Source organism: Myotis nattereri (genome assembly GCF_964212035.1).
Source record: "Myotis nattereri genome assembly, chromosome: 6".
Classification (NCBI taxonomy): Eukaryota; Metazoa; Chordata; class Mammalia; order Chiroptera; family Vespertilionidae; genus Myotis; species Myotis nattereri.
In genome coordinates this window covers 23,417,560-23,444,352 of record NC_138081.1, presented here as the reverse complement: position 1 = coordinate 23,444,352, position 26,793 = coordinate 23,417,560, and the positions used below count along the sequence as shown (strand labels likewise).

At 44.2% G+C, this 26,793-nt stretch overlaps 2 protein-coding genes across 4 annotated transcripts in view; both read left to right on the top strand.

Annotated features, from left to right (window-relative positions):
• The window catches only part of CILK1 (ciliogenesis associated kinase 1), a gene marked incomplete at its 3' end in the record, with an annotated part of 31,017 nt that extends 29,948 nt beyond the window's left edge, over nt 1–1,069 (top strand). For both annotated transcript variants that reach the window (XM_081094849.1, XM_081094848.1), the window contains exon 13: nt 915–1,069. In XM_081094849.1, the coding sequence (XP_080950975.1) occupies nt 915–1,069 (155 nt within the window). The remainder of the gene's footprint in view (nt 1–914) is intronic.
• Nucleotides 1,070–7,804: 6,735 nt separating this feature from the next.
• On the top strand, nt 7,805–26,579 carry LOC308521748 (glutathione S-transferase A4). Of its 2 annotated transcripts, none has more exons than XM_081094838.1 (8): nt 7,805–7,857; nt 8,778–8,885; nt 16,850–16,901; nt 18,419–18,551; nt 19,426–19,567; nt 21,192–21,323; nt 24,590–24,728; nt 26,432–26,579. In XM_081094838.1, exons 2-7 carry the CDS (start codon nt 8,796–8,798, stop codon nt 24,710–24,712), a joined length of 672 nt encoding a protein of 223 aa, XP_080950964.1. In that variant the 5' UTR covers nt 7,805–7,857; nt 8,778–8,795; the 3' UTR covers nt 24,713–24,728; nt 26,432–26,579. The 2 variants fall into 2 exon arrangements, with proteins under 2 accessions (XP_080950964.1, XP_080950963.1); XM_081094837.1 differs by lacking the exon at nt 7,805–7,857 and adding an exon at nt 8,072–8,375.
• The last annotated feature ends 214 nt before the right edge of the window (nt 26,580–26,793 follow it).

The window sequence follows — 26,793 nt, the reverse complement described above, 5'->3', positions numbered from 1 at the left end:
GTTTCAGACTTGGGATTCTGAGGTGTGTGGGATTTTTAAAATATATATATATGTTTTTATTGATTTCAGAGAGGAAAGGAGAGGGAGAGAGAAACATCAGTGATGAGAGAGAGTCACTGATTGGCTGCCTCCTGCAAATTCCGCACTGAAGATCTAGCCTGCAACCTGGGCATGTGCCCTGACCGGGAATTGAACTGTGACCTTCTTGTTCATAGGCTGACGCTCAAACACTGAGCCACGCTGGTTTGGCACAGGTGTGTGGGCTTTGAGACAGGACAGGCCTGGCATATTCAGCGAATAGCAAGGAGACAGTACAGGGGTGGCATGAGTGAGAGGAGGGGAGTAGGAAGAGAGGGGGTCAGAGAGATGAGAAGACACCGCATGCTATGAGGCCCTGCAGCTACCATGTGCACTTGGTCATTGACTCTGAGCGACATGGGAGCCGCTGGAAGGTTCTGAGCAGGGGAGTGAGGTGATTTGATATGCATCTTCCACGCACACTCAAGAGCTGGCTGTCACTAGACTGAAAGGAGAGAGCAAGATTGGAGGCAGCAACACTGATGGGCAGGCTAATTATCCAGGCAGGGGGATGGCGCTGGCCTGAGCTGGGGTGCTAGTGGTTGGGTTGGGCCAGATTCTGGGTATATTTGGAAGGTAGAGCCAGTAGGATTTGCTGACAAATTACAAGTGGAATTTGAGAACAAGAGAGGAGTCAGGATTGACATCTGTATTTTTGGCCTGACACTATAGAATTAGGTGGTCTTTAACGGAGAAAGGGAAGACTATGAGCAGGAGGCGAAGTGCTCCTCTTGAATTCTCCTTTTCTCATATTTTTTTTTTACTGAAATGCATGTATCTGCACCTGTTTGCATGGATCCCCTACCAATCAGGCTCACCTGTCTCTTTCACTGCAGGTTATTCTTCCTTGAAGGCTGTGAGACCTCATCCTGGACGGCCTTTCTTCCACACCCAGCCTAGGAGCACTCCTGGGCTGATCCCACGGCCTCCGGCTGCCCAGCCAGTGCACGGCCGGACCGACTGGGCTTCCAAGTACGCCCCTCGGCGATGACAGTCGGGATCCCTTCCGTGGGGGAAAGCAGGACGCTGTCCCTCCGCCAACGCGTTCTCCCTGCAAGAAACTTTCGGATGGTGTAAAAGCAAACACACGCTTTACAGTTGTTCTTCTGAACTAAGACATTTCAATATTCTTTTTTAAAGTTTTTTTCTTAAATATTGATTTGTACAAAATTATTTTATTCTACTACTGGGTCCCATTATTTTCTTAAACAGCAGCATTTTGTACATATGGATTATGTTTTAGTGTTTTATACAGTCAACTTTGTAACAAACTTTTTAAAGATTAATTGATTTTCTTTTGGGGTTCCAGATAATATTTTATACAGATTTTTAAAAATGTAATAATATTGATGCAGTATTGCAACAGGGGTGCAATTTAAAGCTACATGACAGAGGGTTATTTACTCAACGCCTGCAGATATTTGTGAAGTGGTTAAATTTTAAATGTGGCACATGGGGTACCTCAGGCTTCCTTGGACTGACTTCAGCACTAGAAAATGGTCTTTTCAATGTCACATTATTGGTTTGATCTTTTGAGACCGCTGTGCCGTTCTGAAAGTACTGTTATGTAAGTAACTCATTTGGTTTGGTGTTTGTTCCCCAGCTGAAAGAACTCTTAAGTAAATATTTTTTGAAATTTTTGTAACACCCTTTATTGTGGTTGGAGATAGCCAAATGAACCCAGGCTTTATCATGCTATGCCATTCCATTCTATTTCTTCCATTTTAAAAATCAAATTGTATCAGCACCACAAAAGGGAAGCTTTTCTAGCCACAAGATTCTCAACATAAAGGTGAATACAGTCAATTAAACTGATATCCCTGCCAAGATGCACGACCAAAAAGCTAAGTTTTGACACAGCAGATTTTTTATGATAATAACTGATAGGATTTTGCATTCAGCTCAGTTCTCCCGGCCTGGCTGGGAACACACTACAAATAATCTCCTCTCCTAGCCGAAATCTCAGGGCCCCTTGGGAAGCAGAAAAGATTGGTGGCAGAGGAAGCCACAGTTACCATGACACTAGTGTCAGAGTGTGCCACATTTGAACTTTGACCTCTTAACCCTTGTGTAGTTTCTTCCAACAGTGAGAACTCTATTGGTTGGCAGTGGCTGTTCCACTGAGAGGAATGTTTACAGCAATTTTGAAAATGACAAAGCTGGTTTGGAGACAGAAAAAGACAAGAGGTCCACTCTTATCCATCTCTGTAGGACACATTTGCCTCCACTCATGGTTGCCTGACAGGCAAGAGGGAAGGGCACCTCCAGAGAATGTATTATAATCTCAATAGTGTATAGACTCATTCTCCCAGGGCTCAAGTGCTCTCACGTGGTTCCAGGTTCCAGGATATAGCAAGCTGAACCACAGGAAAGTGTCATTTTTGTAGGTTAAAATGAAATGATATGGTTCAGCCTAATAAGTTGGGAAATTACCACTTCAGTCTGTTAATAATACGTTGCAGCCTGACCTGAACCAATTACACCGTGGCTCCCAAAAAGCGCTAACCTAAAGTCGGGAGTCATTTCTGCTTTGGAGAATCTGGCTCAAAAACATACTTGACCAAGCGCTATGATCCTAGGGCCGGGAGAAAAGCACATAATGGATGTGGACTTAATAGGTAATATTTTCCTGTTAACAAACTGGCGGCAGAGCTTCAGAAAATAAATATGTATGTGTAAGCACAACTTGAACCTGAATTCATTTCTGTATTATATTCTCAACTCATTCTCGAAAGCAACAGAAAATGTGTTTTCAGAGACAAGTCCTTTACTGAGGTTAATATTTATTTCCCTTTCTGTATTATGTATACAGAGTAAGTTAATCTGTAACCTTCCTCAGCTTGCTGGAAAGCTGGGTTTAAATTGTAAATACCCTGTAGAAAACAAATGGATTGTGAATACCATATTCTTGAAACTCTAGCTTATGCTAAGGTCATTACTTTTTTTTTAATTGACCTTTTTTAATTGACCTTATAATACACATTATAAAGTGGTTTTTCTAATATTTTTGTAGGGCCCTAGCTGTTTTGGCTCAGTGGATAGAGCCTTGGAGTGAAGGGTCCTGGGTTCAATTTCTATCAAGGGCATGTACCTCGGTTACAGGCTCAATCCCCCATGTGGAGGCAACCAATCGTTGTGTGTCTCTCTGTCTCTCCCCTTCCACTCTCGCAAAAAAATCAATAGAAAAATATCCTCAGGGGAGGATTAACAAAAATTTTAAAAAATAATATTTTTGTAGGGTCCAAATTCAGAAAAATATTTCACTTTTCTTCCTCTTCCTCTTTCCTTTATTTATCTGAAAACAACTTCCTTTGGGAAGCTAAACATGTATTCATATGAAAGTCAAGAAACAGAAGTTCAGCTGAGAAAACTAGAAAACTGGAAAAAAAACCTGTAAATTCTAAAGAACTAGCAAAATCCTATAAAGTACTCCCCCTTGCCCTGAAATGGGTAAAGGACAAATTGTGTATACAAGCTGTTTACTATAGAAGGAAATAGTGACCTTTTTTTTTTTTTTTTTTTTAGTGAAAAAAAATATGCTACCTGTGCATGTATTTTTCACTTACTATTGAATTATAAAGCGTACTGCAAGACACCAAGAGGAACGACGAGTGTAACTGTTCCCTCCATTACTATACCTCGTTTCCAGTCAGAAAGCTTCCCAGGACGTCGGGCAACGGTACAGGGATGGCTCTTGTTTTGGGCCCAAAGGTTCAGTGACAGGTGTGCCCAGGTGTCCACATGTGAACTGCACAGGCACAAAAATTACCTGGTGTGATTGTTCATTTCACAATAAAATCTCATTCATTGCTAAGCCCTCACCCAGCTCATGTATGATAGGGTTTAAATAGGAAGAAAATAGATTTTCAAACAAGTTTTAAGACACATTTCACCCAAAGGACTAACTAACATCTATATCATCTTCTGGGATTCTCAAAGACTGAGTACAAGCAAGGCAACACATGTAAAAACCAACAATGCTTGTTTGTCGAGAATTGTCAAGATTTTGTCAAGAACTTTTGTTTTCCAGTACAAATCCCAGTACTGCTGGAGTTCATGGGCACCGTATTTCCTCATGAAGTAGCATTTCCCTTCCATCAAGCCATTGGTTTGTGCCATTTAGGAGAGAAAAAGAAAGTAGACTGTATGTTTCAGCTCAGTGTATGACCAAAAGCAATATATGTGACATACTAATTATACATCATTTAAAGCATACTGTAGCAACTTGTTTGTTTAATATATGTGGTTAATTTTTAGAATTATTTTTACACTTTTCAACCAAAGTACTGTATTTTGTATAATTTATTGTGAGGACCTTCTCACAGAAACCATTAAGAAGACAGACTGGAGGCAAATATCACATTCATCTGTATTATTGGTTTCTTATAGACACTGTGCTAATGTGAATTTAAAATGACCTGAATAAGTAAATAGTCTTCTGATCTCAAATATCTGGGCAGTGGTAGAAATTTTAATCACCTGATTTGATGACAAGGGAGTAACTAAGAATATATTTATTTATAAAGCAAATATTCATAATGATGAGAAGATAGAGGACAGAAAACCACTTATGTAAGCCCCTCTGAAATAAAATGTTGCTTTTTGAATAGTTCATCCTAAGGTGTTTTAAAATGTTAATTTTACATTTATAAAATTCTGCTCCAAATAAAGTTATGGTTTAAGAAAAATTGATTTGAGTGTTCTGTTTTTGCTTTCATGTTCTTTCATCAAAAGATAACATTAGTATATTTTATAACTTTTTCTTAATACTTGTACGTTGGAAGTATATACTTAGAGCAGCAGTATGAAGAGTTATCCTGCAATGTGGAAGGTTTTATGTTTGTTTTTAATTTAGCTTTTAGTAAGTTAGATGACTAGAGATATTAAAAACAAGCACAGGCCAAAACTTCTTGTTTCTGATTTGATCGTGGTTAGTACTTACCTTGTATGTGTTTAGCTTTCACAGTGCACTCATGTGTACAATATAAACCTTCAAAAGAAAATCCACAGGAAATTCATTTCCCAAACATTCTTTGAATCCGCAACGAAATTTTGTAGGAATGTGATTTACCTACCGATCAGACTTGTATTGGTGAACCCCTATACATGCCCCTCATGATCAGAATACCACCAACTGACTGTGTAATCGTCAGCATTTGTCTAACCCAGGGGTGGGCAAACTTTTTGACACGAGGGCCGCAATGGGTTCTTAAACTAGACCGGAGGGCCGGAACAAAAGCATGGATGGAGTGTTTGTGTGAACTAATATAAATTCAAAGTAAACATCATTACATAAAAGGGTACAGGCTTTTTTTTTTTTTTTTAGTTTTATTCATTTCAAACGGGCCGGATCCGGCCCGCGGGCCATAGTTTGCCCACGGCCTCTTGGCAAAGGGTGCCCCTCCAGAAGCCCTGCAGATTCTAGCTCTCAGCCATCCTTCCTCTGCAAAAACCTGCTGTAGGATTTGGTCTGACCCTAGCCATCTATAAATATGGCTGAATTTAAGCCAATTGTTTCCCTTTTCATGGAGAGTTTACATATCAAGCTTCTCCTAAACTATGATTTAAAGCTCCTGATTTTTATTAAGGCAATTTTACATGCTACTGAGTAGGTGGTTGAAGGTTTAAAGACGATTTCCCAGAGCCTCTGAAAATGTATCAGGTTGGTAGGTGGACACCACGAATAAGACAGGGTGACTCAACCTCCAAGAAGAAAATGATTTCAGGAGCTTCCAAAGAAGAAAACGCCCTAAGGGTACCTGTCGTAGAATGGCAGAATTACTTTAACAGGACTTTTTTTATTCCTGCCCTCCCGCCACCCCCCTTGCCGCCCCAACAGGACTTTTATTTCTCCACAAGGCTGTGCAATTAATAGAGCCCAATGATACTGCCTTAGTTTCTCTTTCAGGTAAACAAGATTGCTAGGATGATGTGACCCTATTTTATTAGGTTGGAATATGAACTTGTCATTTTTGTAGGTTAGAAAAAAAAATAGTAAAGTATCAGCAATGTGATATGGTTCAACCAATTAGATATAAGGGAATGAAGATAAATGAGATTTTAAAAAAGTTAAAATAATGCTTGTGCTATCTAGTTCAAGTAAAGTGAATCCTTGTAGAAAGGTGTGTGAGAAAAAAATGAGTCAAGAATGATCCCTTGGAGGGGGTAAAGGTGGGGGATGGAAGATATAATACTGTAATACTATCAAGAATAAAAATGTATATTTTTAAAAAAATGAATGATCACTTTCAGCAGGGCTGGAAAATGGGGCTGCCTACCTATGTTTGCGTGATAATCTGTGTTAGGTCAGAATTAGAAAGATGAAATTGAACATACTTATATCTGAAAGTGACTTTTCTGACTCTTAGGCTGCCAGCTATTTTTGATTTGCTTTATTTCTTGTTTTACATGCTTTCTCTAGATAAGTTCACCCTGTTGCTGCCAGTTTGATCCATGCCAGTCCTCCCTTCTCAGTCATCACTGGCCTATACAATTGTCTAGTGGACATTACCAATTGGATGGCTCATAGAAATGAAGTCAAATCTGCTCATTGTTTCCCTCACCAGGCTTATGGAGCTAGGAACCAAGGCATCCTTCATTCAGTAAATATTCCTACTCTGTGTTCAGCATTATTCTAGGAGCAAGATATACTAGTACAAAAGTATGTGGTTAAAAATGTGAAAATTCCTAACCTCATGGAGTTCTATCAAATCTAGAGGCAACAATATTAGATGACAATAAATGTCATCTAATGAAAAATAGGCAAGGGAAGTGGAAAAGGAAATGTGTTTTTGTATGTTGAGGGGGTGTCATTTTAAATTTTTTTCTTTCTCCCTTCCCCAACTCATCCTTCATATTTTACACCTTCTTAATATCTCACCTTTCCTTACCTATCTTCTTCAAACTCAAATTCTACTTGAATTCACACATTTCTGGGTGAAAATAATAATCAAAAATATCTAGTCAAACAAAAACAAAAAATAGGTAATAACTTTAAATTTTGCACATATTCTGTACATATTCTGTAATGGTGGAACGAAAATTAAAAATTAAATTTTGTTGCAATGAGAAAAGGAAGGCAGACTGCCACGTGCAGCGCCTCATTTGGATGTGTCTGGAGTCTTGGAAGCTTGACTACCCTACGTTCTCCTACAAATGGACCTTGAGAGCTTGTTTGGAGGTTCTAGCAGGGGAGCGCAGCTACTCGTATACCCTTGACCGAAGACCGGTCCTCTCCTCGGGGGGGAAGGTCGTCCTCTTCGACCGAGCGCGCAGCTTCGGGAGGGACGCACATGGATCGGTGAGGGAGGAGGGGGACACCCGCCTAGCCAGCCAGATCAGCCGAATCAACCCTGGCGATCAATGGGGTGACAGATGTCGCAGCCAGATCGCCCTCACATCCGAAAGCAATGGCTGCGCACGGGCTATATAAACCTGGCTAGATTTCTGGCTTTACACATAGGACGAGATTTCTGCCCTACCCGAGCTGTAGTAAGAATTATTCATTAAAGTTCAAGTCTAAACAACACTGTAAAGCACATTTAATCTCTCGAAATGCCAAAATTAATGTTAAAACTGGCTTGAATTTGAGCTGTTTTGTATTATCCAGAATGCCTTGCAGATGGGTGGGCGCATGCTAAACATTGCCTTTTCGATTGGTGAAATCTTCCCGGAGCCTCGCCCACCGGTAGCGCCTCCTCCCAGACGGCTGGCCCCGCCCCGCTGCTGGCTGCGCGCAGTGCGCTTTGTGCTACTCCGGGTGCTGGTAGCGGGCTCCAGGTCTGTGTCCCTCCTGTCGCCCCCACCCGTCTTTTCCCTTCTTTTTGTTTATCCTTCTCTCTGTTCTCTCGGCTCCGAACTCGATTATTCCACCATCCATCCCTCAACCCCCCAACCCTTCTCTTGTCTCCCTCCCCCCTCTTGTCCTTCCCGCCCCGCCTTCGTCTCGGTAGATGTGGGCCCCCTGACTGCAGTTGGGGTCGCCCTTGGCTCAGTGTGCGTATTTTTATTAACTAGCTCGGGGGAGTCTGAATCCATTGCCGAAAGAAACTGGGCTCGGATCCTCCCCGGGCGGGGCGGGGTGGCCGCTGTGGCCCAGCTTGGGCCGAGCGGGCTCGCGGGGTACCCGAGTCCAGCCTGGGTGGCCTGGGCGCACTCGATGGGGCCCGGGCTCACCGCCCAGCGGGGGCGGGGGAGGTGCTGGACCCGGGGCAGCTACCGCACGCGTGACGATGGACGCACATGTTGCAATGCTCGGCCTGTCCACCTTCCAGTTTCTGTGATAATCAAATATGATGGTGCGTGTGAAAGTACGACTTCTTTGCAGACGTGCCAGTGGGTGTAGAATTCTCGGCGACCCTCCGCGTCTGGCCTCTGCGGGCCGAATTTGGGAAATCTTAAGATTTTCAAGCTCAAAGTATAAGATGATTTGAATCTGTGAAATACGGTGTTAGCACAGATGTCTTGGCCACCAATGGCCCCAGCGTCCCAAGATCCAAACAAGACATCCTAGAAACAATATGAGAGCCGGGGTATTTTGTTTTGTTTTAAGGTTTTAAAATGGTGGAAGGTTTTAATGAGTGAGGGGAAAGGGAAACGCAGGAAAAATAAGCCAGTTTCCTGTGCCCCGGTGGTGAATACTCATTGAGCCCCCAGCACCGGGTTGAGGACACGAATGAGATGCTGCGTGTGTTTTTCAGAAAGCCTCAAAGACCGCCATGGCTGAGAAGAAACCCAAGCTCCACTACCCCAACGGGAGAGGCCGGATGGAAACCGTGCGATGGGTTTTGGCTGCCGCTGGAGTCGAGGTACCTTCCATGCTGTTTCTTCACAGATTTGTCTTACACCTTTGAGACTTTAGAGGAGAACATACACGGGGGAGCCCTGAGGTAGTCTTTTCCCTCAGAGGATTCCTTCCTTTCCATCTTTCCCCCCTGTATAAATGGTATGTAGTGGATGGGTTTCTGTTTTGCTTTTACTTAATCATTGGCTTCTGATCTACCACTAATAAATATTTATTAGTAAGGAGAAAAGGAATGAACCTGACATTTGCCAACGACTCCCAGATTTTTGTTGATTATACGAGGTCCCGGGAAATTTCTTGTCTGCACAGTGCTTTTGTTCTGTTCTTTTAGCTTCTTACAGGAATTTTCAGGCAGGAACAAAGGCAGAGAGGACATTGCCATGAATTCTATGTACCGTTCACCCAGCCTCAAGAATCGGTTAACTTGGTGATTACCAAAGGGAAAAGGGGGTTAAGGGGTGGTACAATAAAGTAAAGCGGGAAATAAATGGTGACGGAAGGAGACTTGACTTGGGGTGGTGAACACACAATATAATATGCAGATGATGTATTATACAGTTGTACACCTGAAACCTATATAATTTTATCAACCAATGTCATCCCAATAAATTCAATAAAAAATTTTTAAAAATCATCAACTTTATGCTAACTTGTTTTATCTGCCTCCTCCCCTCCCTTGTTTTTGGGGAGTATTTTAAAGCAAAATCTAAGCATCGTATCACATCATCAGTTTTTACCTCTAAAAGAGGAGGATTTTAAAACATGACCACAATACCATTTTTACACCTTACAAAACTAACAATTCTTTATTATTATCTAGCACTCAGCCTCATTGTCTCAAACTGGTCTTTTTTTTTTATAGTTAGTTTATTCCAGTCTGGATCTTAATCAGGCCCACACATTGCATTTGGTTCTATTTCCTTCAGTATTTTAAAAATCTTTAGCAGTTATCTCTGCATTTAAAAAAATGAACTATTTGGGAGAAATTTTAGATTTATAGCAGTTATAAAGACAGTGCTGAGCATTCCCCTATAACCATCACTCAGGTTCCCTTACTGATAACATCTTACATAACCACGACACGACTAAGAAACCAGCACTGATGCATGGCTAAACTACAGACTACTCGAATTTAGTTAGTGTTTCCACTAATGTCCTTTTTACTGTTCCAGGATCCAGCATTGTATTGAGTCATATGTTTTCTTAATCTCCCTCCACCTGTGACGGTTTCTCCGTCTTTCCTTTATTTCATGACCTTGACAGTTTTGAAAAGAATTGGTCAGGTTTTTTGGAGAATCCTCCAGTTTGATACCCAAACTGGATGTCTGATATTTTTCTCATGATTAGACTGGGGTTCAGGGGAAGAACAGCAGAGACGAAGTGCCCTTTCCGTTGCATCACGTTAGGGATTACATGATATTAACATGATTTCTCACTGGTGCTGTTAGCCGTGGCCACTTGCTGAAGGAGGTTCTGCCAGCTCCCTTGTGAAGTGGCCGTTTCCCCTCTTTTCTTGAGAAGCGCGTCATTTTTAGGGTGGGAATTAAGCTCCTCTTCCTGGGAGTATCTACATTTAGAATTCTTATGTAAGGGAGTTTGTCTTTTCCCTCCACTTAATTATTTATTCAGTCATTTATTAATATCAGCATGAACTTAAGCATATTTATTTTTTCACTTTGGGTTATAATCCAGTAATATTTTACTTTGTTGCACAAATTGTCCCAGCTTTGGCCATTGGGACTTAGCCCCACTCCCTTTTCTTTTTTCCTCCCCCTTCATCAGTGTCTTACTTTCTGACAACAGGATGCTCCAGGCTCTTATATTTTCCTAGCCCTGGCCCTAGAACCAGGTTTTTCTCCAAGGAGCTCTGGTCCCTTTTATTTGAAAACTAGAGGCCCAGTGCATGAAATTCATGCACCGGTAGGGTCCCTAGTGGCTGCCGGCTGCCAGCCAGAGTCTCCCTCCCTCCCTCCCCCCGCCCCCCCTGCTGCTTGCCACTGCCGTCTATGGTGGGGCCGGCCAGGGGGAGGGGCCGAGGGCAGTTGGCCAGCTGGCCCCGCCCCCTGGTCGACCCCCTGGTTGAACTCCCGGTCAAGGGGACACTTTGCATATTAGGCTTTTATTATATAGGATGGTATTAACAGCCAAGATCTGGTTAAGTATCTTCATTTGTTTCATGCCATTTATTTGTGGAAGAGCTGCCCTGTAAAATCACCCCCATTCTGCACTTAGCTGACTTACCCTCATTTTAACATGTTCCTCTTATTTTTTGTATTTCCTGCAAATGGCTAGTTGGATCCAGAGCTGTGATCAAATCCAGACTCCTTTTTTTCTTTCCATATTTATGTGTGTTTTTTTTCCCCTGCCAGACTCCAACAGAAGGACACTGTGGACATATTTCTGTTGTACGCCATCAGGGAGCATGATGTCTGACTGTCTCCTTTCAACCATGCAGAGCTTGATCAGTGTGTTCCGGTGGCGCCAGCCTAATCCACAAGTTCCCCCCTTACCCATTCAGATAGTGGTTTTAGCAGCTGTTGATCTTCACCATTGCTGGGGATTACAAAATGACGATTTTTCTATCTCATTTCACCTGAATTTATTAACATGGTTGTCTTATAAAGACAATTTTCTCACTCGTTAATGATTTAGTTACTTCCACGTGCAGCTCATATAGGAAAGGCAAGATAAATGCTTGATTCGGTCTCCATCAATTTTCAGAATAATGAACTGTTACCCTGGCAACCTCCAAAGATGACAAATAAAGGTCCTTGAGTTTGGGGTTTTGGCTTCTTTGTGCACCATTATAACTCTCACACTGTGTCTTACAGTTTTCTAAATTAGTTGATAATCAGTTTTATATACAACTAGTAGCCCGGTGCACGAAATTCTTACACATTAAAAGGGAATTAATTGCCCTAACTGTTTTGGCTCAGTGGATAGAGCATCAGCCTGCGGACTCAGGGTCCCAGGTTTGATTCTGGTCAAGGGCATGTACCGTGGTTGCGAGCACATCCCCAGTGGGGAGTGTGCAGGAGGCAGCTGATCGATGTTTCTCTCTCATCGATGTTTCTAACTATCCCTCTCCCTTCCTCTCTGTAAAAAATCAATAAAATATATATTTTTTTAAAAAGGGAATTAATTAGCAGAGATATTTTAATATTGCTATTTGTGCTTTCTCTATAATAGAAGTGTGAGAGATGAAAGGAAATTAGTAAAATGTATATGAAAATAATATATAAATTTATTAATAAATAAACAGTAACAAAAGGAGCTGATTCCGTGAGGAAAGGGGCTCCGTCCTCCCTCCTGTCAAGGTCCGGGGTGCAGGAGAACGGGGTTCCTGGCTGGCAGGCCACTGACAGCAAGCTATCCAACAGCAGATTCTGTGAGAAATGGGGCTCCCTCCTTTCTACTGTCAGGGTCTGGTTTGAAGGGTGGCCATGCCCCCTGTTGGGCCAGACCCAGAGTTCTACCACGCCATGGCCTCCACCTCAGCAACCCAGGACTGACTGCTGCTGGGCGCTCCTGATGCTCTGAGGGTAGGTTCTTCCCTCAGGCCACACGGGAAACAGCTGGGGAGGGCGCAGCCCTTGGCAAAACGACCCAGGATTCAGTGGGTCCACGCTCCGAGGTCAGGTTCCTGCCTCAAACCCCGCCCTCACTGGAAACAGCTCCAGGAAACAGCTCAGGAGAGGGCACAGCCATTCCCAAGACAACCCCTGCAGGACTGACTTCCGCTTGGTCGAGGCGATTCAGGTCGTGATGAACACCACCCATGGTTTTTATATAAGTAGATGCTGGTTTCTGACTTCTTTTGAGAAACTGGAAGATTTAATGACACTGGGCCCTCATTTGCACAGGCAGCATTGCTGAGCCTGAGCAAGGACTGCCACTGCAGCTGGGCCCTTGAAACACAGTCCCCCTCAGTCCCTGTTGTCTCAGGATGAATTTTCTAATTGTGTTAAGAGGGAGAGTGAACAAATTCTTGGTCCCATCACCTGAAGCTGGTCTGTTTATGTCATCTGTCTAACCCTATATGCTTCTGAATTTACAATTCTGGTTTATGTAATGAGTTTTGAAATGGATGTCTTACTAGTATTTGTGTATGTAGTATAATGCTTCATCACATCCTCTCTCTTCCTAATCTTCATTGTACCTTGCCCCTCCTATTCTCCTATGAGTCAGGATTCTTGGTTTCATTGATGGAGACCCAACCCGAAATGAATTCAACAAAACAAGAACACAGGTCACGTGACCAACCTATCCTAGACCAATGGCAGTGGGCAGGTAGATGGGACAGAATAATTAGCCCAGAGTGGCTCTTAGGCTCGCCCCTCTGCCCAGGGTGGAAGGAGCTTGATTGGCCTCCCTCACTGGGGCTGACCACATGGCTTACAGGAGCAATTCCCAAAGGGTGATGATATTTGGAAGAGCTCCCTCCATGTCTTTGCCAAAGGACATTTTTAGCTAAGTTTGTGCTCATACAGATCGAAACAATCGGGAGGGATGGGCTGGCAGCCAGTGGATGAGTTTGTGAGTCCCAGTGTCACAGTATCCGGCTGAGTCCGCTGCGTACGGCACACACATCTGTGTAAACAGGTAGCAACCTGCTGAAAGGCAGCAGGTCCTCACTCAGGAGTCAGCATCCTCCATCTCAGTCACTGGTCCAAGTCCTTAGGCATTGCTCTGTGCTGGATGTTGCTTCTCCACTGCCAGGGCTCCACTTGCCTGAAGACCCCAACCCCCAGCCCAGATTCCAGCCAGATCCCCTTGTTCAGAGGGGAATCAACACACATAAAAGAGAAGACTTAAGGGCTACGAGCTCCTAATGCAGGACTTGTGGTAATTCACTTAAAGAACTGAGCGAGTGTTGAACAATTGAGTGCTGTGGTGTGGGAAGGGCAGTTCTCTGAAGTTAGGGAGCAGAGACAACTGACTGTAGATGGAAACCCAGCCCCCGGCAGTAATTGGACTAGAGTTGCCCAGGTCCTTCCAAGCTCGACCTGATTTTTTCCTTCCCTCTCTGTCCCACCCTCTCATCTCCCCTCCAGTGCCATTTCCTTCTTACTGGCCGGTAGTTTTACAGAGCTTGACGTGAGCCAGTTCCTCTAGTGCAGTGGTCGGCAAACTCATTAGTCAACAGAGCCAAATATCAACAGTACAACGATTGAAATTTCTTTTGAGAGCCAAATTTTTTATTTTTTTATTTTATTTATTTATTTATTTTTATTATTAGTTAAGGTATTACAAATGTGTCCTCATCCCCCCCATTAACCCCAACCTCCCCCCCTCCCCCTGCCGCCCCGCACACTCATGCTACCATCCCCCTGTTGTCCATGTCCATTGGTTTGGCTTATATACATGTATACAAGTCCTTCGGTTGATCTCTTCCCCTTACCCCCGCCCTCCCCTACTTTCCTGAGAGCCAAATTTTTTAAACTTAAACTATATAGGTATGTACATTGTTATTAACTTAATTAGGGTACTCCTAAGCTGGCCTTTGCTAAAAACGTCCTCAATCTGATTGAGGTACATTTCAATCGCCACGAAGTTTCAATCGCACTGTATGTGCGCGCCCGCACATGGTATTTTGTGGAAGAGCCACAATCAAGGGGCCCAAGAGCCGCATGTAGCTCTTGAGCCGCGGTTTGCTGACCACTGCTCTAGTGAGAGCGCACACCGTGCATGTCCCAGAAATCCCAAACCAGGACCAGAACCACTGGGAAGGCCTTGTCTTTAAAATGCACGATTCTGGAGCCAGTTCTCCTGCAGGAAGGACGTTGGTGTTGGGGAGAATATAACTACCGTGTCTTCCATTGCTTGGCCAAAACCTCAGATGCATGGCCTTCTAGCCAAGCATCTGCGATTTCATATTGTTGGAGCCATCATTGTATCCCTAGGGCTTGCAGCTTCTTTTAGTTTGGATGGCTGAACCAAGAAAGAAGGCATCTGCAGATTTCTACAGAAACTGATTCATGAAAGATTTGGAGGAGACGAGGAAGGCTGGTTTCTTTCAGAGCAAAGTGATCTTGTAATGTAAGGAATTTCTTTGGGTTGAATTCCATGGAAGTTTGTCGCTGACCTGTGTTCCTGAACTATGAAACATGAATATTTGAGCTAAGGAAGAGTTTCTCTTGATAAATAAGCAATGAAATACTGTGGCAGGGGGTGGGGGGCGGCGGGCGTGGAATAAAACTAAAATGTACGATTCTGGGGTCTCTAAGCTACTGAAGATGGGCCTGGGGTCGGACGCCCCCTCCCATATTTCCCATGTGTTCTAAATGGTCATGGTCATAAGTTCTGAGAGCAGTCGTGTGGAGGGAGCACCCCTAGACCCATATCTGACCAGCCGGGCGTTTGGACAAATGCCCAGAACATTGCTGGCCTGAGCACCAGATAGAGTGTCTGTCTGCAGGGGCACTGAGGCCCCTCTCCTCACACCACGGGAACCCTGGAGAATAGCAGAAGCTCCTCTACACCCCATGTCCCAGTTCTCCCCCAAGGTCAGCTGGTTGAGACAGAGGAGGGGGCACTGCTGATTCTGGGCGGGTCAGCTCCGCCGGCCCTTGGCTGATCGGGAGCAGCACAGTGACACAGTGGGAGGAGGCCTCTTCCTGACATGAAGTCCTGTTAGAACATTTTAGAATGTCAAGAGAAGAAGAACTTGTTTTCACTCTATTTCTCTCCGCGCTGCCCCAAACTTTTTAATTTGAAAGCGTTCACACCTACAGAAAAACTATAATAGTACAATGGACACCTTTCAACTAAACTTGTTAGCAGTTTACCACATTTGCTTTCTCCCTTCCTCCCTCTCTGCTTCTGCTTCCTTCAGTCCTCTGAAAGTAAGTTGCAGACATCAGCACATATCTTCTTCCTGAGAATAAACTGTTCTAAAAACCATAATATCATTGTCACAACTAAGAAAAGTAACGCTCACTTTACAATATCTAATATACAATACCTGCTGTCCCCCAAATGTCTGTGTGTCTCCTATATATTTGTGTAGCAGTTATAGCTGTCCCCTGTACCGCCCCATCCAGGATCGAATCAAGATTCAGGCTTTGGGTTGTTAAGTCTCTTTTCATCTAGAACAGTACCTGCTCTCCCCGTTCCCACCCCCATGTTCTTGACTCTTTGAAGGAATCCAGGCCATTGATGTTGCAGAATTCCCACATTCTGAATGTGCTTGGTTTTCACCTCCAGGTTCAGTGTTTTGGGCAGTGTTTTCACAGCGCCATTGTAACCGTCTCATAGCAGCAAGGACAGGACAGCTCAGAGTGTCCCCCAGTGGGCAGCTAAGTCTGACCACTTGGTTGGCGAGATGGTGAGACCTCCGGATCTCTCCATTGCAAAGAAACGCTCTTCCTTTGTCATAATGAAGTAACGCGTGGGGAATACTTTGAGATTGTGTGAATAGTCTGTGCCCATGGCCCAGTAATTTCATTGCCAGTCACAAATTAGCTTTTTCCTAATTTTATTAATTAGCCATAATTATACGTTAACTAGCATAACTAGCACTAATTCTGATTATATATATATATATATATATATACATCTGATTTATATATATATATAAACTTACTTCTCCCCCACCCCCTTTTTAGTATCATCATTCTGGACAGGGTGTTTTTTCAGTTGGTGTGTATTATAATCCATAAGTGACATCACTGTGTTTGATGCTTGAGTTGTCCCAGACTTGGCCAGGGAATGACCCGCAGGTAGGGTCCTGAGTGCCTTTGCCTTTGCCTTTGCCGCAGCTCTTAGTCTGTGAGCGTCCCTATTCCCTGACGTGACAGAATCCACCATTTCTCCCAGGAGCCCTGGTCTCGTTAGTGCGCAGTGATCTTTAGAAACCAAGGTGTGGGTACAGCGTGTGCTCTTTCGCTGGGACTTGGCAGCAGTTTAACTTGGAGTTTGCAGTCCTGAACCTGTAGTGACATGTACCTTTTCTTTTTTACAATTTAGTTCGAGGAGGAATTTTTGGAAACGAAAGAACAGCTGCAGAAACTGCAGGACGGTGAGTGTGGAGAGGAGATGACTCGGTAATGCTGGTTTGTTGTTGTTTAAAAAGAGCTGACATTCATGTGGAAGGGCGAAGACCCTGGACACTGAACATTCAGGACAGTGTCCTAACCAGACCAGCAAGAGGGAATAACGGCTGAAACGTCGAGGAAGTCGCTTCTGTAAGAGCTGAAGGGAGAGAGCAGTTCTTCATTCCACCCACATAAGCCCTTCTCCATCCCTCTCTCCTCCCCCCCCCCCCCGCCCTCCTCCAAACTCCTTTACCCCTTCCTCTGTCTTTGTCATCCCTTCCCTCCTCATCTTCCTTGCCCCGCCTCCTTCTCCTCCCCTGAATTCTCTGAGGCATGGGGCCTGCGTAAAGTATGCAGGTAAAAGTCCCCATTTATGCTGGGCTGCATTTCCAAAGTGAATACCAAACAAATGGAATCAATAAAAGGCCCTCATTAACGCCTGGTCAGCCCTACCCTCTCCACACCCAGGCCCCCTAAGAAATACCCAGCCTCCCTCCCAACCTCAGGACCCCCTTGTGTGGGACCAGCTGTACAGGCTGCAATGCCACCTGTCGAGCGACACTGCCTGACACCCCGAGGCACGTGCTGAGTGCTCATGGCCTCTCCACCCCTACAGGCCCCCAGCCGTGGGGCCCCTGTACTTGCATCCCTCCCTGGGGTTTACAGTGTTTGATGCAGGTTTGTTGAAGAAAGTGCTGGGTTACGTTCTGACGGGTGACAGCTAACTTGGTAGTCCGTGGTCTGTGGCTGTGAAAGAGACAAGCCCACGGGTGGCCCTGAGTGGCGGTTGGGGATTCAGGCGGCGTGGTCAGGCTGCCGCGGGCAGTGCAGTCAGAGCATCCTGCAGGGAGGGGGATGTTCTCTTCTGCGCTGGCCAGTGCAGGAGCCACTGGCCTCTGTGCCTACTGAGCGCTTGAAATGTGTCTCGTGTAACTAAGGAGCCAAATTTTCATTAATTTAAACTAGACACGTGCAGCTACTAGCTACTGTTATCGGCCAGCACAGCTCTGAAGAAATGTCTTCACTCCATTTCCAGCCCCTTGTCACTGGGGGGAGGTGTTTTTCCAGGGCTGAAAATGAAAGGGGCAAGTTTCGAACAAAGCGAGTTTTCAGGCTTCTGTAAAAAATATATATATTTTTATTGATTTCAGAGAGGAAGGGAGAGGGAAGGAGAGATTGAAACTTCAATAATGAGAGAGAATCATCGATTGGCTGCCTCCTGCACAGCCCACACTGGGGGTCAAGGCCGCACCCGGGCATATGCCCTGACTGGGAATCGAACCGTGACTTCCTGGTTCATGGGTCGACGCTCAACCACTGAGCCACGCCGGCTGGGCCAGGCTTCTCTTATGGCTAAATCTGCTCCCCCGAATGAAGTTGAGGTTACCTGTCTGTCATCAGGGGGTTTTATACCATTTCCTAAGGCTCATTCCCCAAAGCACTTTCTTAGGGGTCAGGGGACAGGGAAGAGATCACCTCTAACTCTGGGCTCCCTTCTCAGGTAACCACCTGCTGTTCCAGCAAGTGCCAATGGTTGAAATTGACGGCATGAAGTTGGTGCAGACCCGGAGCATTCTCCACTACATCGCGGACAAGCACAATCTCTTCGGCAGGGACCTCAAGGAGAGAACCCTGTAATGTGGCCCCTCTTGAGTGTCGTCACGTGTCAGCTTGCTGATCCTTAGCTGATCTGCGGTCCGTGCAGCACCCTGTTTACACTGTGTCTGGGGTCACTAGTGTGGACAGGGAATGGACCCCTGGAATGGTCATGGAGACCAGCTGGCAAATCAGTACAGAGCATCCGAGAAAAATGATAGAAAGGAGCTGAATTCAGATAGTGGAGCCGGTGTCGGGAGTGTGATGGTTGCAGGTTTCAACATCTTTAAACACTTGGATAGCACTTTTTATTTTTCTTGCAAACCTATTACCACTGAGTGTTAGGAATAGGCAGCTGCTGTGACATCTGAGGCCTGGGACACTGTGCCTTGAATTATAATTTGAATTCAGAGCCTGGTCCTTGTACCTCCCGGATGCATGGCCCCGGGCAGTGTGTTAAGCTGGAATCCTGATGAGTGTCCTGTGCAGTGGGGTAATGACAGCACATTCCTCATAATGTCACGGGATTCAGTGAACTCGCAGCTGCAGAGTGTTTAGCACCATGCCTGATGCATACCAAGCATTCCAGAAGTGGTATCCACTCTTTTTTTATAAATGTGGCGTTCCACCCACACTGCACATGTGTGTGGAGTGAGAGTGAAGGAGTAGGGACTGGGGAGAGAGGGCTGTCATGGCTATTGTGCCGTCTGATTTGTACAGATCTTCCTGAAAGACTTTTCTGAATTATAACTAGAATTGGTTGCAACGTTCCTCATAAGAGACAGGTGTAGATACATGTTCTTGGTACTTCAGATGCCAGAGCCTTATGGGGGAAAAACACTGAATTCTTAGTTGTGGAAGCCGGTGAGTTCTAAGAAGGGGAAACTAAGAAACCTGCTTTTTCGTCTTAAGGATTGACATGTATGTGGAGGGGACGCTGGATCTGCTGGAGCTGATTATCATGCACCCTTTCCTGAAGCCAGACGATCAACAGAAGGAAGTGGTTAGCATGGCCCAGAAGGCTATTCTTCGGTACTTCCCTGTGTTTGAAAAGGTAGGTGGCGGAGAAGCCTATGAAAAGAGCATAACCAGACCACCAGGGAGCTGTCCCCAATGCCCCTTCCAGCTCAGGACAGTGTGAGGCTGAGCCCCATTGGACTAAGCCGGCTCGACCCCTGAGAGCTGACAGTAGCCCTGAGCACAAAGCCAGGGTGGCGTGGACTCTCAGACCCCTGGGACCACATTGTTCAGAAGTCTGGGGGAACCTGGGCTCACCATATGGTGTGTCACCATTCCTCATGTTCACCCGGTGGCCCCCCCCCCCCGCCCCCTCCCCGGGTAAGATACAGACAGCAGAAACTCCCTAATCTCTTCCCTCTTTCATGCCATGGACGTTTGCCGAACGGCGTTGTATCAGACATCCCACTTAACAGTTTGATGTGAAGAGAAGAACCACTGTGCTTTATTTCCATTTGCTCTTTTTTCTGTTTTGTAATTTACCTGGTCTTACTGCTTTTCTGAACTTCAAACTCCTTTTTCTCAGCTGAGAGGAATTGTGTTTGAATGTTTCAAGTAAAAAAACACACAGAAGAAGACAATGTAAAAATACGGACTCGCCAAACGTCCTCTGGCCATCTTCATGGAATTAGATCTGAGAAGGGGAGGTATTTCCTGGGTGTTTCTGCCACTTGCTTTCATGCTCTCTTGCCCACAGGCACTTCGTGAATGTAAAATATGCTAAGGCAGAAATGTGGAGTGACATGGGAGGAGCAGGTGCCTTGGGGAAAGGCTGTTGCTGGTTCTTATGTCCCTGTGGCCCAGATAGTGTCAGGGCTCCTCCCAACACATGAGCTAAAAATGGTTACCCCTCTTTGATACCTAATGAAGCAGAATCACTGATGTGGAGTGAGGTGCCTGAGGAGGAGAGCTGGGAATGAAACTCAGCCCTCAGACTGCAAATGCCGCATTCGTTGTGCTCCCCCACTCTGGCTGCACTGGCTGTTTGATTTAAAATCATGTGCAGGGTCCCTGTCAGTCATACACACCACACACACATCCTCACGCTCGCAAGCATCCGAGAGTTCTCTGCCAATGGGATCTTCCCTCTTCTACCGCGGTTCCTATGACTCTGCACCTATATGGTATTCTCCGATGGGAGCAAGATCAACTCTCACGCTTTTCATTTTTTCTGGCTTAGAAGCTTCACAGGGAAGCCTGCTTTTTTATAGTGACATCCAGTCGATCACTACGAGTGCTGATGTTTGTACAAACCACTGGCAAACAAGATCAGACTCCTTGGCGAGGATCTATAGCTTATTTCTTACAGCGCTCCCCACCTTCCCCAGCCTCCTGAATTCACGAGGGCTATATCATTTCTGTAGATATATTTATGGAATCGCTGTATTCTTTGAAAGCATAAATCCAGAATTAATATGCCCTTCCCCTTTACAGTGTTTCATTCTGATAAAAAGTAGATATTTCACGGTGCTGTCATTTCTATACCTTCTGTCCACGCACATTCTGATATAGGGAGCTCCCTGTTAGTTGATGTTATTAATAAAGAGATGAAAGGATAAGGCCGAAGTGTCACCCCTTCTCAGATGTGGCACTGGTTCGAAAGCTTCGTCGGCTTCTCTGTGTAGAGTACTGTGACCAATGCAGAACACTTACTCCTGCAGGTTCTGAGGGAGCATGGGCAAAGGTTCCTCGTGGGCAATCAGCTGAGCCTTGCAGACGTGGTTCTACTCCAGACCATTTTAGCCCTAGAGGAGAAAATCCCCAATATCCTGGCTTCATTTCCTCACCTCCAGGTAAACAAAAGCACATCTTAGAAGATTGGCTCAGAACATTTAGGTAGGCCTGCCTTCGGTGTCTGTTGATTGGTTGGCTGTGTGTGTGTGTGTGTAACTTTTTTAGAGTCTAGTTGGTAAAATGAAATGAAGGTACAGGCTTGAAATTGTTTTTCCCCTCCCCAGATCTGTAGAGATGAAAGATCATTTATCTTAGTTTTGTTCCATAACTACACTCTTGGGACGATTCCTAGAGTTAGCCAATAGGGACTTGCCATAGAAGTCATCGCACGGACAGGGTGCTCCTCGGCTGTTCCTGCTCAGCGTACTGACAGGGAGGGCATGAGCATCAGCATCAAAAACAGTCTCCTCACCAGGGCATGGCCCCCTGTCTCGGAAGTCATGTGTCAAACTGGAAATGGCCAAGCCTGGGTTCTGAGGGTGAATAAGAGGCACCCTGAACATCATCTCAGAGTTCCCACCATTCCCCTCCCCAGACTTTCCAAGGAAAGACCTGTGTGTGGTTCAGCTTATTGCTCCCTGTTATTCTGGCAGGACTGAAGATAGAATTTTGAAGCAGAAAGGGGCTTTAAAGAATGAATCTTTTCCAAAGCCTTCACTATACATGTGAAGAAATAGAGACCCAGAGTAAAGAAGTCAGCAGCTGAGATGGCCCAGCTAGTTGGTCCCTGAGTTTTGCCTGGAACCTTAGCCTATAACTGCAAGTCCGATGGGTTTTCCTCTACCCTGGGGGTTGGCAAACTACAGCCCCCCACCCCAGGCCAAATCAGGCCGGCCACCTGATTTCATACAGCTTTTGAGCTAACAATGACTTTTGCATTTTTACATTGTTGGAAAAAGTGCCAAAAGAGTAATAATATTTCATGACACGTGAAATTACATGAAATTCAAATTTCAGTGTCCATAGATAAGTTTTATTGGCACAAAGCCACACCCACTCATTTATGCATTACCTACGCTACTTCCGTGCGACCATGGCAGAGTAGTTCTGTGAGAGATAATGTACTGCCTGTAAAGCCTAAAATATTTATTAATTGGTCCTTTATGGAAAAATTGTCAACCCTGATATAGACCACTTTGACACATCTTTGACCAAGTTGTCAAAGGCCAGGAAAGACATACACTTCATCTCCAAAGAGTAACACACATACTTTTAAAAAATCATTTTTCCACCCAGCAGGTGTGGCTCAGTGGTTGAGCATCGACCTATGAATCAGGAGGTCATGGTTCAACTCCCAGTCAGGGCACTTGCCTAGGATGCACAGTAGGGGGCATGCAGGAGGCAGCTGATCAATGATTCTCTCTCATCATTGATGTTTCTATCTCTCCCTTCCTCTCTGAAATCAATAAAAACATATTTAAAAAAATAATAATTCCAAATCCAGTAGGTATCATTCTGATATACTAATCAGGACAACAACCACCCGTTTAATGCATACATCCAGAAAATAAGAATAAAAATATTTAGCAAGGCAAATAGCCATTCTATAGTTTAACCGTATGTGCATTCCTTCTTGAAGGCACAGAGATGAACATTGTTTAATTTGACTTGAATACCAATAGGTCCTTGAAGTAGCCTAGGGACCTACTGGTGTTTTCCATCCATAATGCTAGTGACATGTGTTTAAGCCCCAGGCACTTGTGTGTAAATACAGTTTTAATCTCTGATCAGATCAAGCATCCATATTAAAGGACTTCAGAATCTAACACCAGATTTGAGTTTAATTGAAGGGTCATTTCTACATTAATTAAAGAGTTTAAAAAAGTCAAGAGTCACTACAATTTTATTATACATAATAAGTATAAACCCCACATAAATCTTTAAATGATAAATCCTAGGGAACAAGCTTTTCAATATTGGTATAATATTCAAAATTAGGTAGTACAAACATTTCAAATAAGTAATAAAAAGAAGATTGTCATATTCACATAGCGTTGACATGATTGGAATAGCTTTTTTAATATTAGTAACATGTATGCTTATGTGTGTGTGCATACTTAATGAAGGCCGTGCTTTGTTTACAATCAACATTTAATAAATACTAGCTTTTTAAGTAAATGACCTCTTTACTTTGAAAGATTTTATTAGAATAATTATATATAATGGATATACACTTCTACATATAGTTAAAAATTTTTACTGGATCAAATAGACTTTTTAAACAAAAATATTCTTATTAATTTCAGAGAGAGGAAGGGAGAGGGAGAGAGATAGAAACATCAGTGATGAGAGAGAATCATCAATAGGCTGCCTCCTGCTCTCCCCTGCTGGGGATCCAGCCCACAACCCTGGCATGTACCCTGAGCAGGAATCGAATAGTGACCTCCTAGTTCACAGGTCAAAGCTCAACCACTGAGCCACACAGGCCAGGCTCAAATAGACTTTTTTCTCAGTTACTGATAATTGGTAAGATTTAACTCTATGAATGAAAAAAATGTTTTATTTCTTCCATTCCAGTTTACATAAATATCTGGTATCTGAGCCCTAGGCTACAAAAAATACAACTGGCCATCTCTCGCACGTAGCCTGAGAGAGGATTCATTAGCTATTAGAAGTGAAAAAGTCCAAGAAAGCTGAATCTTAAAATCTAAATTGTACCATCTGATGACTTTTTAAAACACTTTTATTTAAATGACTCATGCATTTTCTCTGGGCAGATCAAAATATATATATATATTTATATATATATATATATATTTTTTACAGAGAGGAAGGGAGAGGGATAAAGAGTTAGAAATATCACTGAGAGAGAAACATTTATCAGCTGCCTCCTGCACACCTCCTACTGGGGATGTGCCCGCAACCAAGGTACATGCCCTTGACCGGAATCGAACCTGGGACCTTTCAGTCCACAGGCCAATGCTCTATCCACTAAGCCAAACCAGTTAGGGCCAGATCAATATTTTTAAGGTACTTCCCAAGTCTTTTTTCTTTTCCCTTTTTCTTTTTCTGTTTAAGCAAGTATCATAATCCTCTTCTATGTATCTTTTTAATATTGCTACCTCTGAAAAAAATTCACATTTTGGTGTGAACCGTGAGATTTGCATAAACCTGGTCCAGATACCAGCCACTGTTGGCAGAGAGTATAAATAATCATACCAGGAGATCAGACCCTAAACAGATGCTGGGTTACAGTTCTGGTTGGATCCCTGTAGTAAATCCTTTCTGAACAAACTTTGATATATGGCCATTTTGAACAACCATATTTTCATAGTGACTCATACCTTTGTGGTCAACCTTGAACTTCTGTGTTTTCCGTTTTCAGGAGTACTCTGTGAAAGTAAGTAATGTCCCCACAATTAGGAAATTCCTTGAACCTGGCAGCAAGAAGAAGCCACCTCCTGATGAGATCTACGTGAGAACTGTCTACAACGTCTTTATGCCGTAAATCAACACCGATGTTTGTGAGTGAGAACTCGCCCCTAGAGATGGCTGTGTCCACACTAGTATCTTAGTTGATGCCAGGCTGCCTGATCCCCGCTCTGTCGTGGTGCTCTGTATAATTGTTCCTAAGTTGGGTCTTTCATGTCAAGGAGATCTCTTGTAGAAACACGGACATGTTTGTGTCCATTGGATAATTGTTAGGGGTCCTTTTTCTGAAAACCTTTGTGGAGAGGCTGACACTTATGTTAGATTTGATCTGAACTCATTTCCTGATAACAGAGTAGGGCAGGAGCTCAAGTTCTTCCCGGAGCTTCTTTTCACTTCTCCTTACCCCATTCTAAACCGGTCTGGTCTCTTCTCAATTTTTAGTGTTTAATAACAACAGAATATCTAGTGAGTATCTCTCTCTGAGCTATTATAAATCCATAGTAGTGATGAGTGCAGTTGATATTAGCCAAAATAAAGAATTTACAAATCATTGTCCTGTTGCTAGAATTTTTAAATTAAATTATTTGGAATCTACAATTACATGCTTCAAAAGGGTATAAAAGGCCATACAGTTGGAAGTATTCTTTTCAGCCTTGCCCCCAGCTACCTGGTTCTCCCCACAGGCAAACATAGGTATCATTTATATATCTTTCCAGTTACATTTATATCTGTGTTAGAAGATATAAATGGATGTCACATTTGTCTTATTACTCAAATGTTCATTTGTAGGCTTGAACTTTTTTGCATTTCAGACGAACAGGATAGTTTATTCGTGCTGCTTTACGCATGTGTTGTTTTTATATTAATTGAGCACCTATTATGTGCCAAGCAGGGTTCCAGGAGGCAGAACCCTAGAACAGAGTCCCTGCTCTAGGAAGATGTACCACACAGTTGGGGAGATCAATGTGTAAACAGCAGAAGTAATTTGGGGAAAGACAGAAATTCTGGTTCTGGACTATCAAATACTCAGAAATTTAAAAACTAAGGAAAAGCACATTTTTTATGAGGGTTTATAGCGGGGACACATTCATCCCTTACTGCAGGAGGGGTTTTTGCTCGGATTAAAAAAATATATATAGCCATGAGGTAATCATTAATGCCTATCACAATCATAGCAAGGGCCTTGGTGTTTTATTGGAGGAAAATCAAATGTAGACACCAGGTAGTTGTTTGTGTTCGCGCTTTCACAGTGTGAGCACTCTGGTGCCACACTAATATTTAGAATTTCTGGATGAGCAAGGGCTTGATGACACGTGTAGCATTGGACCAGGCCCCAGGAGCAGTGGTGGCCAGTCTACTGCTCCTGAGAGAGACACCCAGGCTCCGGCTGGGATCCTGAGAGCAAGAGCCAAGGAAAAGAAGAAAGCGAGGGAGTATGTAGGGAAAAGACTCACCCTTCCCAAAGGCCTGACCAAACACAGGTCTGACCTCTGCCTCTGGGAGGTGACCTCTAAGCCCTTGGAATGTCATGCCTGATAGTGTCTTTGTTTGCCTGGCTGCCTTACGCCAGCCAGATAGTAACTAACTAACTGTGATTTGAGCCACAGCAATAATGCCATGGAGGGTGGGGGTTTGGGGTCTTGTGGTGTCAGCTAAACTATGGAGGAGCTAGAGTCGGATCAACCACATGGGCAGTCAATTATGCCCATGTGATGGAGCCCCAATAAAAATTCGGGACTCAAAACTTGGGTGGGCTTACTGGTTGACAATACTCCATGTCCCACATGGTTGCCAGGAGGAGTTCATGCGTCCACAGCTCCACAGAGAGGACGTCTGGAAGCTCAAGTTTGGACCCCCCTGGACCCCGTCCCGTGTGTCTCTTCCCCTGGCTGGTTTCCGTCTGTATCCTCTTTCTGTAATAAACCGTAGCCGTGAGTATAACAGCTTTCCGTGAGTTCTGTGAGTTCTTTGAGCGGCTTGACGAACCTCAGGGTGTTTTTTGGGGCACCCCCTTGAACTTGCAGTTGGTGTCAGAGTGAGGGTGGGCTTTTGGCCTGCTCCTTCTAACCTCTTCCGGGAAGAGAAACTTTTACACTCATTTGAAGACTAATTTACACCCTGGAGCCAGACATGGACATCATAGCACCCAGAGGTCTG

Coding starts and splice junctions, on each gene's coding strand:
- LOC308521748 (XM_081094837.1), top strand. Junction 8,886..16,849: donor TGGCTGCCGCTGGAGTCGAG/GTACCTTCCATG, acceptor TTTACAATTTAG/TTCGAGGAGGAATTTTTGGA. Junction 19,568..21,191: donor ACTTCCCTGTGTTTGAAAAG/GTAGGTGGCGGA, acceptor TTACTCCTGCAG/GTTCTGAGGGAGCATGGGCA.